This window comes from Panicum virgatum, chromosome 3N (genome assembly GCF_016808335.1).
Source record: "Panicum virgatum strain AP13 chromosome 3N, P.virgatum_v5, whole genome shotgun sequence".
Classification (NCBI taxonomy): Eukaryota; Viridiplantae; Streptophyta; class Magnoliopsida; order Poales; family Poaceae; genus Panicum; species Panicum virgatum.
In genome coordinates, this window is record NC_053147.1 from 19,280,469 (window position 1) to 19,295,719 (window position 15,251).

The 15,251-nt window shown below is 44.0% G+C and overlaps 2 protein-coding genes across 3 annotated transcripts; both read left to right on the forward strand.

The window, feature by feature from the left end:
- The first annotated feature begins 846 nt into the window (after positions 1–846).
- On the forward strand, positions 847–7,960 carry LOC120664892 (nuclear pore complex protein NUP35-like). 2 transcript variants are annotated; one of them, XM_039944276.1, is made up of 10 exons: positions 847–1,011; positions 1,111–1,326; positions 1,608–1,668; positions 1,907–1,943; positions 2,562–2,639; positions 2,761–2,833; positions 3,225–3,264; positions 3,440–3,485; positions 5,594–5,705; positions 7,352–7,960. In XM_039944276.1, exons 1-10 carry the CDS (start codon positions 853–855, stop codon positions 7,688–7,690), a joined length of 1,161 nt encoding a protein of 386 aa, XP_039800210.1. In that variant the 5' UTR covers positions 847–852; the 3' UTR covers positions 7,691–7,960. The 2 variants fall into 2 exon arrangements, with proteins under 2 accessions (XP_039800210.1, XP_039800209.1); XM_039944275.1 differs by lacking the exons at positions 847–1,011; positions 1,111–1,326; positions 1,608–1,668; ... (3 more) ...; positions 3,225–3,264; positions 3,440–3,485 and adding an exon at positions 4,649–5,338.
- A 667-nt stretch (positions 7,961–8,627) lies between these two features.
- Positions 8,628–14,772, forward strand: LOC120664891 (dolichyl-diphosphooligosaccharide--protein glycosyltransferase subunit STT3A). The gene is made up of 23 exons (XM_039944274.1): positions 8,628–8,884; positions 8,986–9,048; positions 9,324–9,379; positions 9,483–9,554; positions 9,635–9,740; positions 9,823–9,873; positions 10,406–10,501; positions 10,584–10,643; positions 10,712–10,825; positions 10,918–11,004; positions 11,458–11,561; positions 11,742–11,837; positions 12,095–12,215; positions 12,294–12,374; positions 12,464–12,595; positions 12,693–12,926; positions 13,015–13,158; positions 13,238–13,424; positions 13,507–13,604; positions 13,740–13,819; positions 13,970–14,057; positions 14,160–14,249; positions 14,342–14,772. The coding sequence occupies exons 1-23, from the start codon at positions 8,753–8,755 to the stop codon at positions 14,396–14,398; spliced, it is 2,349 nt and encodes a 782-aa protein (XP_039800208.1). The 5' UTR covers positions 8,628–8,752; the 3' UTR covers positions 14,399–14,772.
- The last annotated feature ends 479 nt before the right edge of the window (positions 14,773–15,251 follow it).

Below are 15,251 nucleotides of genomic sequence, written 5' to 3' on the forward strand. Positions count from 1 at the left end.
CCGAAAACGAAGCATAGCACCTCGGAACTGCAATAAAAATAAATTAGGTGAAGATATATAGATGCTGTCCGTGCTACGCGCCGAACTCGCTTTCTGCCAGACTAGATTGCCTGCCCAAATGAAGAAGCGCGGCAACGATGCTGCACGCGTGCGATTACCAAGCATACGTTTGGGAAATCCAGTGTGTCAATGTAGCATGCGTGGGGGCAGCATGCCAGCATAGCACGCATCGCCTCCCCGTTGGCACGAGCCCATGGGAGTATGATCAATGGACCATTCGCCCCCTGAGGTACGTACTCAGGGCCGGAGACAGGGGGCGAGCAGGGCCTGCCCCCCCCCCCCCCTAATACTCCCGTAGCTCCATTAGCCGAAGTTGAAACTCATCCAGTGATGACCTGCGGTAAGACTGTTGGCCTCCCTCAATCACTGGTTGGCCCCTCCAATGATTAAATCCTGGCTCCGCCCCTGTACGTACTCCTTGCAATTGCTAGTAACATCGTAAACATGATCATCTGGACATGGAGCAAGAAATGGAACGAGACGAGTCGACAACTTTAGCATGTTGACTACATCTGCCCATCGTTTGATTTTTTTATTACACCGTACAACTTAGATACTTATAACGCACGCACGCACCTTTCTATAAACATAAATACGCAAACTCTATCCATACGAGCATCTTTGATGCCATCGTGGATGTTTTTTTTTTTTGAGATTACTCCATCGTGGATGATTGATTGTGTAATTGTGTTGTGTCCGTCTTTCCCCGGCGTTCTTGGACGCCATGCTATAGATTTCGGCCTTCGTAAGGATGCCGAGGCCATGCGGCCCAAAATGAGCGATGTCAGCCCGATGATCACATTGCGCACATTTCAGCCACCCGGCCCATGCAGTGTTATCGACAAGCGCATCTTCTCTTCTGTGTCTTCCTCTCCCCGGAACCCGACAGCTCCAACCTCCATGGCTCCTCCGCCGCGGCGAAACTCGCCGCAAAATCCCGACCGGAGGAAGGTACGCCGTACGCGCCACCCGACGGACCCCGTGCTCTCCTCTCCGTCAGTTCCGTTGCCCCAAGTCCTCTCTAACCCTCTCGGCTACTCCCCATCGCAGGGTGAGGAGCCGTGGCTGGCGGCGAGCCTCCGCCCCGCGAACTTCCTCCCGGGCCTCGCCATCGGGTTCCTCCTCGGCCTCCTCCTAGACCTGTCGTCATCGTGGAGGCCCAAATCGAGGCCCGCGCCGGCTCCGGCCGCGGCGCCCGCGCGTGGCTCCAGCTCGAATCGGGCGTCGAAGGGTTCGTTCGGCTCCGGCGGCGAAGAGCTGAAGATGGTAAGTCGAGCCGAGAGCTTACTGCGTAAGCAGACACGCTGAGGTCTCTGTTTCTGCAGCTAGTTCGGGACGCGTTACATACAGCCCACATTCGATTGATTTGACTCTGGTCCTTAGATCTTATCTTTCGACATGCGCCGTACGGTTTTTTACACGATTATATACTGCTGAGGATTTTCGATGTTGATCTTCCGAGTTGTGTTTCAGAGTAATGATGCTTTGTTAGAATCCCATAACTATAAAGTTGAGCTTGTTCTCAGTAATTGCAGTGCTATTTGCAGGTTTTGGTCGTGCGTCAGGACCTCAAGATGGGGGCTGGGAAAATAGCGTCTCAATGTGCTCGTAAGTTCTTCCCCAAGTGGACGCATGCCGTATGTTTTTGGATGCACCTCTGTTTGATCATCCATAGGCTATTGTACATAGCTAAAATAAATTACATAAACTGCATCTATTCTGCAATGACCAAATTTTAGCCAGAGCAGCGCCATTTCTGGGGCCAATAAGGATAGTTGTTGATTTAGTTTTATGTACTAGACCTTTTAAAACAATTTACATATCTTTCATTGCTAATCACTTGCAGATGCAGCAACTGGCTTGTATGCAGAATTGATGTCAAGGTGCTAATGCGGTTTGCAATCTTGCCTCATTAGGTAGTTTTAGTTGAAGGATGTCCCAATCTACGCCTTTCTCTTCAGAGTTCAGAAACATAAATCTTCCTTAGTGTTACACGTCTGTAGGTTGAACTTGCATAGGTACACACATGATTGATACTGACAAGTTTTCACTGAATAAATACTGTTGATCACAACAATGGTTAGTTTATTTCTGCAAAGGTATTGATTAACCTTTCTTTATTGGATATTTGTTTTGAAGGCTCACAAACTAATCTATCCTGTCTAAGTAGCCACTGTGTTTTGTGCACTGAATAGTTGCGCTGTTGTGTTAGCCACATGGCGTTGACTACATCATCCATCTGTGAAGTCTCCATAGATGAGGCCTTAGCTATTGCATAACTCATATGTGGCCTTAATTGTAGTGTAGTCTTTTTTGCTGTTTGCTATGTTGTCGACTAAACACTTCATAGGAAAAGGTAACTTTTCAAAAAATTAGTGATGTGGACATGTGGTAAAAGTAGAGACTGAAAATGATGGCCGGTTCTCTTTTTGTCTACCTTGTTCTCTTCAGTATTTTGTGAAAACTAGAGTTCTTTTCATTATCTGATATATCATTTGCAGCAATCGAGGTCTTTTGAGACAGTGGGAGCAACTTGGACAAGCTAAGATTGTTTTGACATGCAAGAATCAACAGGAAATGTTAGCTATTGCTCTCTTACTACCTACATTCCCATTGAGCATATTTACATGATGGTGAATTGGTGATGTCTACATTTTGATTTTACTTTAACATGCTTTCGCCCCTGTGCTCTATTATCAGGAACAGGCTAAAGGAAACTGCAGAACATCGAGGTATCCCAACGTTTATTGTGGCTGATGCAGGCCGCACACAGGTTCGTTCCTTAAATTTTGTGGTTCTACCTGTTTCGATCTGTAAAAATAGCCATCTTGGCAGCCACCACAAACATCAAGAAAACACCATCCTTTTAGATTTCTGAGATTCAACATATTCAAGTGACTCATAGTCTAAAAATTACTTGATTTATCATGATTTGGTTAATTTACTTACTAAAATGATATACTTCAAGTATTAGTTCCACATAAGGCTTTTCCTTCTGGATGCTTATTTTTTAATCTTGTATGCCATTTATGATTTTTTTTTAACATAACATTTATGATTTTAATGATGTTGTTTCCATCCTACATGCATAAGAAACAGGGTGGCAGCACTATTATCAAATGGGGGTGGTTCCATCTACCCTGACCATCTTATTTTCTTTGTAGGTGTTGGCTGGATCTAAAACAGTTCTTGCAATAGGGCCAGGTTAGATCCTCAATCAGAAGTTTAGAACGCATTGCTTTTTATTTCTCTCTATCTATCTTTCAATTTGCAAGCTTAAACTGTATGTCTAAATTTGAGAATCCTTAGATTTCTTTTGTGCCAATGCAACGCGACTTTTTCATGACTTGGGGATATGTGCTACAATTAACTTTTGCAGGGAGGAAAGCTGACATCGATGCAGTTACTGGGAAATTGCGTTTGCTGTGATCTGCATCCCTGAGATGGTCAGTCCTCTATTCTTGTGATTGTTTTGCATCCTGCCAACATAGTACTACTTTGAGAGTCCTTTTGAAATTATAGTAACAGCAGTTCTTGTTGACGCAAATTGCATCTTCATTCATGCAGCTTCCAGCATACGTTTGACAATCACTTTCTGGGCATAACCAATGCTAAATATGGGCATTATGTTTTGTCTCTCTCCAGAATATTTCCTATCAAGAGCTCACTGTGTTCCTGATTAGCACCAAAACATTTGCCTGTTTGAGATTCAAACCAATTGCTCGTCGAGGTCGTGTAGCAATATTATGGTCCAATCGCTGTTTGAGGCATTACAATTAATAACCAACTGCTGTAATTTTGTATGCAATTGGATGCTACAATATTTCAGGATGATGCCAGCTGTAGCCATTTGTAGGTTAACCTGGAGTGATTCGTAGAGATTAGTTTCAGGGTGGTCGATATGAAATGTTATTGTTCGTAATCTTGTATGCTTCGTCTTGATGCACTTTTGTGACGCTGGAAAGGTATTTGTAGTTTCGGTTTAGGTATCGTACCATAGTTCCTCTCTAAAAAGTAACGATTACTTACTTACACCGTGTGTCAAGAGGAAACATGAAACTTCTGTAATCCTCACGGAGTGGGCGTGGTAGCCTTTCTCGTCAAGCATTCGTAGCATGTCCAGCTGCCTGCACTTCTGTTGGATGTTCTGCGTGCCTTCCTGGTTCCTGCAAAAACGGCAGATCACACGGGATTCCTGAAATATCATGAATTGTTCCTGCCGATTCTTTCCTCGAACATGCAAGTTGCCCGGAACGGCGAACGGCACTTGTAAGCCTTCTAAAGTTTCCATTTTACAACAGTTCAAGCTCAGCCGAGGAAAGAACTACGTCGATCAGACACTACGTCGCGAAAGTTCGCAATTAAGTTTATACGTGCTAAGTATAGTTCAGAATTGGAAAGTGGAATGTGTGCAGTAGTTACAACAGCTAGTTTGAAATTTCTGCCTCTGCCAAGATTTCTATTGTCGTCAATGTGAATTCGGGCTGGCCCATGCCAATTGGGCAATTGCCAGCGTCAAAGGCACGGACCGGCCCAATAAAAGCGTGCAACCAGGCAGAGGAGCTTCCGTTCCGCGCCCCGCCCCCGCCGCAACGAGCACCCACCACCCAGGCAGCAACCAGCTCGGCCCGTCGGCCGCCGCCCCACGCTCCTCCACGGCTCCACCGCAGGTCCCGCTCACTGCAGGAGGGCAAGGGCGGCACCAACTCCGGAGCCCAAACCCTCAACCCCACGCCCCTCCGCTCCGCCCGCCCGAGCCCATGGCTTCCCCCTCCCGCTCCCCCGCCGCCTCGCGCCGCGGCCGCAGCGCGCGGCAGTCCCCCTTCTTCCGCGACCTCGCCTCCCCGATCCCGTCCCACCGCGGCGTCTCCCGCTTCGCTTCGGCCGCGTCCCCCTCCGCCACGCCGCCGCCGCCGCCCATCTTCACCCTCGACGACCGCTACGCCTCCGAGGACTTCTCCCCGGACCCCACAGCCTCCGACCTCCTTCCCCTGGTTTCATCCCCTTCCCCCCGCGCCGCCGCCAGCCGCTCGCCGTCATGGGACCGGCCCCGGGGCGGGGTGTCGCTCCCGGCACCGGGATCCCCCATGGATGGGGTCGTGGAGCCGGCCCGGAAGGAGGTGCTCGCTTTGCCTTCTCCCGAGAGCCCTGGCACCCCACCTCCAGCTATGACAGCGGAGGCGCAGTCGCCGGTGACCCCCGCGCAAGCACCGGTTAGGACGGAGCCGGTGGCTAACGGAGGCGAGGCTGAGCGGGAAGAGTGGGTCACCGTATTCGGGTAATGATGCTTATGCTTTTGTTTTGTGCCGTATACTAGCTTAGAAACGTGTGTTGGCAAGCACATGGTACATTTGGTTCTCGAAATAGCTTTGGTGCCTGTTCGTCACGACTCATGAGTTCATCCTCCTGGCATTTGCTCGCTCCTGTTTTGATTTTCCAGGATAGTAATAATTTGCTAACCCCAAATTTTAGGTACCTTATAATCTTATATTGATATACATTGAGTTCTTTTCGTCTGTACTCTTTTATACAGATTCTCTACTGGAGATACCAACCTTGTTCTTCGGGAATTTGAGAAATGTGGAGTAATATTGAGACATCAGTCTGGTCCAAGATATGGTAACTGGATCCACATATTGTACCAGGTAATGATACATTCGACCACTGGCGTGCTTCCATTTTCTGTTACCATTTGATTTCTTATATCTTTGTTATCCGAAACAGTTATAACTCAGGTTTCTCTGTTGCTTACCAGCGTTTTTCAGTTGCTAGTGAACTGTAACAACTCATAAATCATTTATGCTTCCACACATGATTTTTAAGGCGGTAAGGCAAGGCACGGCAAGCCACCCCCTTCCAGACGCCTAGGCGAATAAGGCGTGTGACGAGGCGGCGCCGTACACATACCCTCACCTAAAATGGAGCAGCACAAACATACACAGATACATAGATTTTTGCTTCCAATACTGGGGCGCATGTACTAGTACTAGTGATCCTCCTCTTTCCTGTTGCCCTTGTTAGCTTGTTCCATGTAGCATGCAGATTAACAGTAGAGAGCCGAAGTACAAGCAGATACACTAGCACTCTAATAAAAGCATAGGCACCTGAGCAGAGCGAAGGAACAGGAGAATAAGAGATACTTGTGTCTGTATGATACAGCTGTTGGAGCGGGTGCTGGCAGGGAGGCAGAGGTGAGCACGTCGGAGGAACCAGGAGCTCCTGGAGGAGTGGAGGGAATCCACCCGGATTGGTCGGAGAAGAGGAAGAAGGTGCAGATTGATTGGAGGAGGAGGGGCCGGAGCCACAGGATTGGGGAGCAGGCATGGCTGGATCAGAGCAGTGCGCGGCTGCCGCGGATTCCAAGTGCCGCCATCCTGTTGCCCTCTCCCTTTCCGTCTCGCGTTCTGAATCCGCGCCCCTCAGATGTGTTGCTCCGGGAGGTGTAGGCGCGCGCTGCTGCTGCCCTTTCCCCCCGCGCGCTCCTCTCCCGCGCAGCTCTCCTACGCTGCCCTTCTGTTTCCTGCGCGCGCCCTCAAAATCGCCTGCGCGGCGTCCACGAAGTGCAAAACCGACACTAAATCCGCCTAGGCGACGCCTCTGGACGCCATACCCCTGAAATTCCTGGCGACCGTGACGCCAGGATTCGATTTCCGCCTGGATGACAAGGCGACGCTTAGGTGGCGACTTAAAAACCATGCTCCCACAGCTCCATAATGTTGAATAAACGGTCGTCATATCACTTTCAGTTAATAGGATGGTGTTTTGAGCTGAGCCACCATGATCATCAAGTTTTTTCTGCGTGTGTGTAAATGCGAATATGGATTGGTTATCCTTTGAACATGAAGCATATTGGCCGGTTATGTTTTTCATAATCACATCCTCAAGTATAGTGCCACAAGGATTTGGAACTATTATGTTTCAAAAATTTCAACTTGTAGCACAACGCCACAACCCATTGTTGTGTATCTACTGATGATGGGTCTGTGGACATCCATGCATTCTGTTAGTAGACGTTGGAAGAACAAAAGGCAAAAGATGTAGCGAGTGAGGCTTGCTAAATAACCTTGGCACAGTTGAGCTAATAGGCTTATTCACATAGCAATTCTCCAAACCCTTTATTTACCATCAAGTAGTTATGTTGTTGGTAGCAATATTTTTTGGCATGTATTTAAATTAAGAACAAGTTACTATCAATTTTACCTTTCTAGATGGACTTTATCTTCATCAAAGTTCAAAAGTTTCAGATGAATTTAAACTGACTGCTTTCACCATTGTATATTTGTTCTTGAAGTGCTCATATGACGCTCGGAAGGCCCTTCAGAAAAATGGTATCCAACTAAGCAGTGGGCTCATAGTTGGAGTGAAATCCATTGATCCAGTGCACCGTCAGCAGCTGGATAAGAGGTTAATTGGAAGCAATCAAGGAGGTTTCATGGTGTCCTTGCCTTCAAAGCCACTTACCCTGAAGAACACAGGTGCATCCAACCAGCTAGGAGCTTTGCCCCGGCCATATGACCCGAAGGCTAACACAAATGTTAACCGAGATGCAGGCCGTCGTGCAACCGGCAGCGTTGCTGCACCAGCAAAATCAATTGTAACCAATGTCATGGATTTGATATTTGGCATTTGATATATGTTAATGATGACCTATGAATCGTCAGCATTCTCTGTTTATTCTGTCCAGTCATTTGAGAATGCCAGTGCGCCAAAGAATCGGCAACAAATTTTGCTGAAAGAGATATTACAGAGAGCAAACTTCTTTCTTTTTGTGTTGTAACATTCATATTGTGCAATTTTCACGTTTAGTTGCACTTCTGTTGTCTTGTGAGCTGCCCAGATGAGGGCAGCTGTTGGATGTTGGTGGCTTATGATATAACTTTTGGAGTGGGAGATTTTGATATTTTTAACTGGCCCTAATCATCTGTTACCTGCTTTAAACTGTGAAATTCTCTGAAAAATGTGTTGCCCTGTAAAATATGGAATTGAGATCGATCAGGTTAAAACAGAAGTTCGAATTGTATATTTGGGTTCTATAAAAGTTCTAACACAAGTCCAGCTGGAGATTTCACTTTTCTGTTTTGCACACCAATAGTATTTCCTGTGGTCCCAAGCTACTGTTGCCTGCTTGCTTTGCTTTGCTTTCTTTCTTTTGCGAGAGAGAGCTTCTGCTTTGCTTTCTGATTGGCTAGTTTCCTGGAAAACATGTCATCGAACCAAATCAACGACATATGGTTCGCTCCCCTCGAATTTTCACATTAGTCCTTGGGTTTTATCAAGTGACACATTCTTCATTATTTCCAATTTATCACTCCAAAACCATCTATTCCATCATTTGGACCAGAGACCATGCTCATTTTCTGCAAGGTAATTTCTCCATCCAAACATGGAATCTATTAACTACTCCGTTATAAAGACTGGAGTAGAAATTAACCTTACTATAACTATAACCAAAAGAAATAAGCAACAGGCTTTATAATGGGTAGAGAGGAATTGAGAACCTTTCGGCGGGGGTACTGCTGAATGAAATAACACTATTTTCATGGGCTTACTAGCAAAAGCGCAATAAATCCCGAGTGCCCCGTCCCCGGAGCTGGACTGGAGCCCCCGGTTCGCGATCGCGAGGTCTTCGTCTCCGCTTGGGTCCAGCACTGGGATTTACGCGCCCTCCACCCACAACCAACGAGCGGCTGCAATGGCGGAGCCCGAGGTCTCCTCCGCGGCGGCCGGCGGCGGCGGACGACTCCGTAACGCCTTCGGCGGCGTGCTCTGTGCCTTCACGCTCCTCCTCATCGGCGTCGTCGCGTTCTCGATCCGCCTCTTCTCTGTGAGATCCGTTTTGCCCTCGAGGCTCCAGATCCAGTTCGGTGCTCGCAAACCGCTCCCGGAATTGTGAGTGCTCATCCCGTTATCGCTGTTGGCGCGCAGGTAATCAAGTACGAGAGCGTGATCCACGAGTTCGACCCCTACTTCAACTTCCGCGTCACTCAGGTGTGATTGCTGGTTCCGTTCATTTCACGTTTTCGTTTCGTTCTGGAGTATGTGGAATTGAGCTCAGGCCATAGGATATTACTGTGTTGTATTGATTTTGAGCTTGGGTGTTGGGAGGGTTCTGGGTTTTGGAAATTGACTGTTGTCTGGTAGATTTAGTTTACTAAGAGATGATTAGCGAAAGGATAAAGCAAGATAAGGTCACATAGGGTCATAAATTGTTGGCTCAACCAGATATATGTCAATATCTTGGTCTAAATTTTCTCTGGTTACAGTTTTTGTCGAAGAATGGAATTTACGAGTTTTGGAACTGGTTTGATGATAGGACATGGTAAGAGAGATACAACCCCGATTGTTCAGTACTGCACGACTACTATGTAAAATGGAATATCCAAACAAATAGTTGCTGATTTTTTCTGTTGTTGCTGTTTTAGGTACCCTCTTGGCCGTGTGATTGGTGGCACTGTGTATCCTGGTTTGACATTGACTGCTGGAACTATTTGGTGGTATGTCATCAAAGGCACACACTCTAGTGTCTTGCATTCGTCTGATTACTACAAAATGTGCCTAAATATTTTTCCTCTAGGTTGGTGAACTCTCTTAACATCCCATTGTCTGTGGAGACAGTTTGTGTGTTCACAGCTCCAATTTTCTCGGCAAATGCTTCTTGGGCTACTTACCTGTTAACAAAGGTTGTTTTTTAAAAGAAGTATGGGCTCTCAGACTATTCTTAACCATCTGCGAATTATGTGCTTACTTTGACTTTTGCTATAGGAAGCAAAGGGCACTGGAGCTGGATTAATGGCAGCAGCCATTTTGGCAATGGTAAATTGCACCAACAACTTACCTAGCACTTTTGACCATGATAAAAGAAAAGGCTAGATTGGTACAAATAAACTTATTTGCTTGATTTGTTGATATCTAGCCATATTACGCCATGGTTGAAATGGGCAATAATTTTTTTATTAAGTTAGAGGTATTGTTAGTGAATAACTTAATTGCATCTTAAACATTCAAGTAGGTATAAAAAGAAGAGTGCTGCTACTTACGATTGCTGATTTATCTACCCTAAATTGATATTTCTAAACTCATTGCGAGTTACTGATTACTGAATGGCTGACTGTATGTGTTATGTTGATACTTGCGTATTTGACAACTGGAATTTCTTGCAATACATTTTTACAAGATTTTGTTTTGTTTGCGCTGCGAAATTGTAACACATTCAGATAGAAGCACAACTTTTAATTTCTATCTACTCCTAGTTCCTAGAATACTGCATTGTCAAAGCATATTTATTCTTCCATACTCTTAACAATACTGTATCGTTAATTGGAGTGTTCTCTTGATATCGTCACAGGTCCCCTCGTACATCTCAAGATCAGTTGCAGGCAGCTATGATAATGAAGCTGTAGCAATATTCGCCTTGATATTTACATTTTATCTGTATGTAAAGGTAATGGTCCTCAAGATGTGTCTTCCATTTTGCTTCTTTTGACATAATTCAATCCTCTGACCTGTATGCAAATGATATACAGACACTGAACACAGGGTCACTCTTTTATGCAACGCTCAATGCCCTCTCGTATTTCTACATGGTAAACTTTTTGAATGTTGATCCATGTTTTCCAAATGTATTTTATAATCATATATTAGCCTCTTCCAGGTGTGCTCTTGGGGAGGCTACACGTTCATTATCAACCTTATCCCGATGCATGTTCTCTTGTGCATTGTAACTGGCCGTTATTCATCGCGGCTCTACATTGCATATGCTCCCCTTGTAAGTGCATAAGCTTCCTCCCGTAGCTGTGCTCTTCTTGCCAGAGTGCTCATCCAGAACTGTGGCTTATCATATCAATGTTCGTTTTGCAGGTTATACTTGGAACACTTCTGGCAGCCTTAGTACCTGTTGTTGGTTTTAATGCAGTAATGACCTCTGAGCACTTCGCATCATTTCTGGTACCTAGATGTCTTCTCTCCTTTCTTGATTTTTCTCCATCCCACGGAGCACTGTCCTTGCCAACTCTTGCAAATGTTTTGCATCTTGAGTTTGGTTTTTAAATTTTAGTATTCCTGATTTCTCAAGTATGAGAGGATGTTGAAGTAAGATAAAATGCATTTCCTAGATGTTGAGACCAGATGCAAGCATGCATTGACATTCTTCATTGTAGTTCATATATATAAAAGAATTCCCATAGCAACAATATTTGTGCAATATATGTACATTAAAGAATTCCCATATTTCACAATATTTGTGCAAGTGCAACTACATTGACAGTGCACACATACTATTAGAATCTGTATATATAAAAGTAACAAGGCCATATCATTGCTAGTTCGGTACCACTACCATATTAAACAAATGCAAAATTGCACTTTTCAATATTGTTGATGACAGTGTACTTATTGCAGGTGTTCATAATCCTTCATGTGGTTGCTCTTGTGTATTACATCAAAGGGCTTTTGTCTCCTAGGCTGTTCAAAGTTGCTATGACTCTTGTCATATCTGTTGGCTTGTAAGTCTCTAACCGACCAATCTTTCATAGTACACAATAAACTATTAACCATCTAGCTATATCTTTGGACCTGAAACCAACAAACACCTCATCCTCAAAATATATAGATATGACTGTTTTTCTAAGTCACTCTACCATCATCTCAACCTCCAAATGCTGATTGCAAGATCATTCCTGCAGAGCCGTTTGTTTTGCTGTAGTAGCTGTGCTTGTTGCGTTGGTGGCATCTAGTCCAACAAAAGGCTGGAGTGGCCGCAGTTTGAGTCTACTTGACCCGTAAGTTCTTCTAAAATGAATACTTAATTATAACCTGACCTGGGAACTGATAGACATGAAATAATACTTATTATAACCTGCTGTTAATGGTTTTATTATTTTAGTGTGGCTGGCAAAATAATGTCATCCTTTGATTCTTAGCCTCTGAGACAAAAAAAAAGTGGTGTAAATCGATATATTGCCACATCTTAGTGTCCTGCTGTGTTTGTTCTGCTTCTCTTGTATTAATTGCCCCTTCATTCTTGCTTTTCTGACAGAACTTATGCAAGCAAGTATATCCCCATCATTGCCAGTGTCAGTGAACACCAACCTCCTACCTGGCCCTCTTATTTTATGGATATCAATGTGTTGGCCTTCCTGATTCCTGCTGGGATTATTGTAAGAAATACACCTTTTAAATTGAAATTGTACTAGCAACAGTCTTGGTTGATTAATCGATATCTACATGATCTACAGTCATGCTTCTTGCCTTTGTCCGATGCAAGCTCCTTCATGGTCTTGTACTTAGTCACTGCTGTTTATTTTTCTGGAGTAATGGTAAGAATCTTTACAATATGAAGAATCTCATAGTATCATATGTTTTCAATTTTATTTGTTAACTTTCTGATGCATCCATGCTTTGCTAGGTGCGGCTTATGCTTGTTCTTGCTCCTGCTGCATGCATTCTATCTGGGATTGCGCTCTCTGAAGTTTTTGGTGTCCTCACACGATCCATTAAATTTCAGCTGTCAAAATTATTTGATGATAGCTCTGCTGCTGTATGCTTGATTCTTCATTATGTTTTTTACTTTCTTTGTAAGAATTGATGTACCCTTTCCATCACTTGTTGACAATCTGTTTCTTCTGGAACTAAAGTCAGGTGACAGTAGCTCAGAGAGTTCTACAAATTCAGCAAAAAGTGAAACTAGGAATGAAAAATCTGAAACAGCTCCAAAGGAAAAACCATCAAAGAAGAACCGAAAGAAGGAAAAAGAAGTGGCAGAGAGTGTTCCTGTAAAGACTAAAAAGGAAAAGAGGCTTTTGGTTCTGCCTTTTGAATTATCCGTTATGGGTATTTTGTTGCTGATTGTGTTAGGTGGTTTCTATGTGGTAAGTCCTCAGTTCTTTGTCTTATCTGAAAGAATGTGTCTTCATAGAAAGAGTGGCATCTTTACCGTTGTTGGTGCCACTTTTGCAGGTCCATTGTGTATGGGCAGCAGCTGAAGCGTACTCTGCGCCTTCAATTGTGCTGACATCTCGCTCACGCGATGGATTGCATGTTTTTGATGATTTCCGTGAAGCTTATGCATGGCTGAGCCATAACACAGATGTTGACGACAAGGTATGCTCACAGCTCATCCCTTGGCTTGCACTCTATGTTGAACTGGCTTTTATCCTTACAGTAAGATGTTTTACTCTAGGTTGCTTCCTGGTGGGACTACGGTTACCAAACAACTGCAATGGCCAACAGAACTGTGATTGTAGACAACAATACCTGGAACAACACTCACATAGCAACAGTTGGTACAGCAATGTCATCCCCGGAAAAAGCAGCTTGGGAAATCTTCAATTCTTTAGATGTCAAATACGTGCTTGTTGTCTTTGGAGGTTTGTGCTTGGTAGCGCATAGGGGGAAAAGATTCAATTTACCTTTGGTCTCAAATCCTGACATTGGATGTTTCCTTTACAGGGCTTGTTGGCTACCCTAGTGATGATATCAATAAGTTCCTTTGGATGGTTCGCATAGGAGGTGGTGTATTTCCTCACATCAAAGAGCCAGATTATCTTGTGAGTTGTAAACTCCTATATTCATTAATATCTCAATACACACCCTTTTGGTAGCATAAGAAAAAAATAGTGAAATATACACGCATTTGCTTCCTTCTTCCTTTATTCTGATTTCTGAGTTAATATTATCAACAGAGGGATGGCCAGTACCGTGTTGATGCTCAAGCCACTCCAACTATGCTGAATTGCCTCATGTACAAGCTTTGCTATTACAGGTTTGGATACACTGATCTAGTAAACATTATTTTTTCGTTGAACACGCAGGAGATGTGCATGTCTTTGCCCTCAGCAAACCAATTTTAGTTGGAAAATACAATAACCACCATCCATGCCCTGTTGACATTTACTTCCTTTGTGCCTTCTAGGTTTGTGGAGACTGATGGAAAAGGCTTTGACAGAGTAAGAGGATATGAAATAGGAAAGAAGCATTTCAAGCTAACACATTTTGAGGAGGTATTATGATGCTACTCTGTTCAAATTTGTAACTGTTTGAAATTACCTATTTTCTAACTTGGCCCTATGCTTGGTATTTACCCATCTTGGTGCTGAATAAAGGTATTCACAACTCACCATTGGATGGTCCGAATTTACAAACTGAAACCCCAAAAGAACAGGGTTCGAGGCAAGTTGAAGAAGTTGAAATCTGTAAGCACGACAACCTACCATCATGACTTGTCCTTTTTTGTGACTTGTGTGCCCATCCTAAACGTGTTTTATGGCTATTTTTGTACCTGCAGAATGCCAAAACTAGTTCCACCCTTGCGGCAGGCCGAAAGAAGAACCCGTGGCAATAGATGAAGTTAACAATACTCGATACTTGCTGTTGATAGGTCAACTGCACTGAGTTTGTGAACCAGAAAACCACAGAACTAGATTAGAGATATCTGCACTGTTGTTGTATTTGACCCTTGTCATGTTCTTGGAACCGGCCAGCAGGGTGCTGATGAAATTTTTGATAGACCTGAGCAAATTTTCGCGACCTTATCTCCGTGTCACGTGCGTTGAAGGTGTCAAGGTTATCATACGGTGAAAGGTGTCGTTTAGAACAATGTCATTTTGGTCGTTGGTATATTCGATTTCATTAGAGATTTGAGGATGAATCACGCACCTTGAAGTTTCGATGCAACTATTTTAATGGCCAAAAATATAATTATGGGTTGCTTTGCTATTTATTTTGTTGGATGTTGCTTGCTATTTTGTGCTGAGCTGACAAGTTCTTCCCACGTCTCATGCAAACAATGATGCTTGCACTATGCAAGAAGTGCATAAGATTGTGTATAGCGTTTAGTTTTACAACTTTCGGATCCCAAGCAAACACGAGTGCTAGGGTCTTGGTGAATAATTCCGATGTGATCTTAGCACGCAATCCAATGCATATGAAACCGATCAAGAGAATATGTAATATGTTCGTCATTTCTAGATTCTCCATAAACCTGAGTACATTGCCATTCATTTCAGTGTGCCAATGCATTTTCAGCCCTGTTTAGTTCCTAAAAAATTTCCTTCTGTACCTGTCACATCGAATTTTCGGATACATGCATAAAGCATTAAATGTAGTTGAAAAAATAACTAATCATATAGTTTAACTGTTTCATAAGAGATGAATCCTTTAACCCTAATTAGTTTATGATTGGACGTTAATTTTCA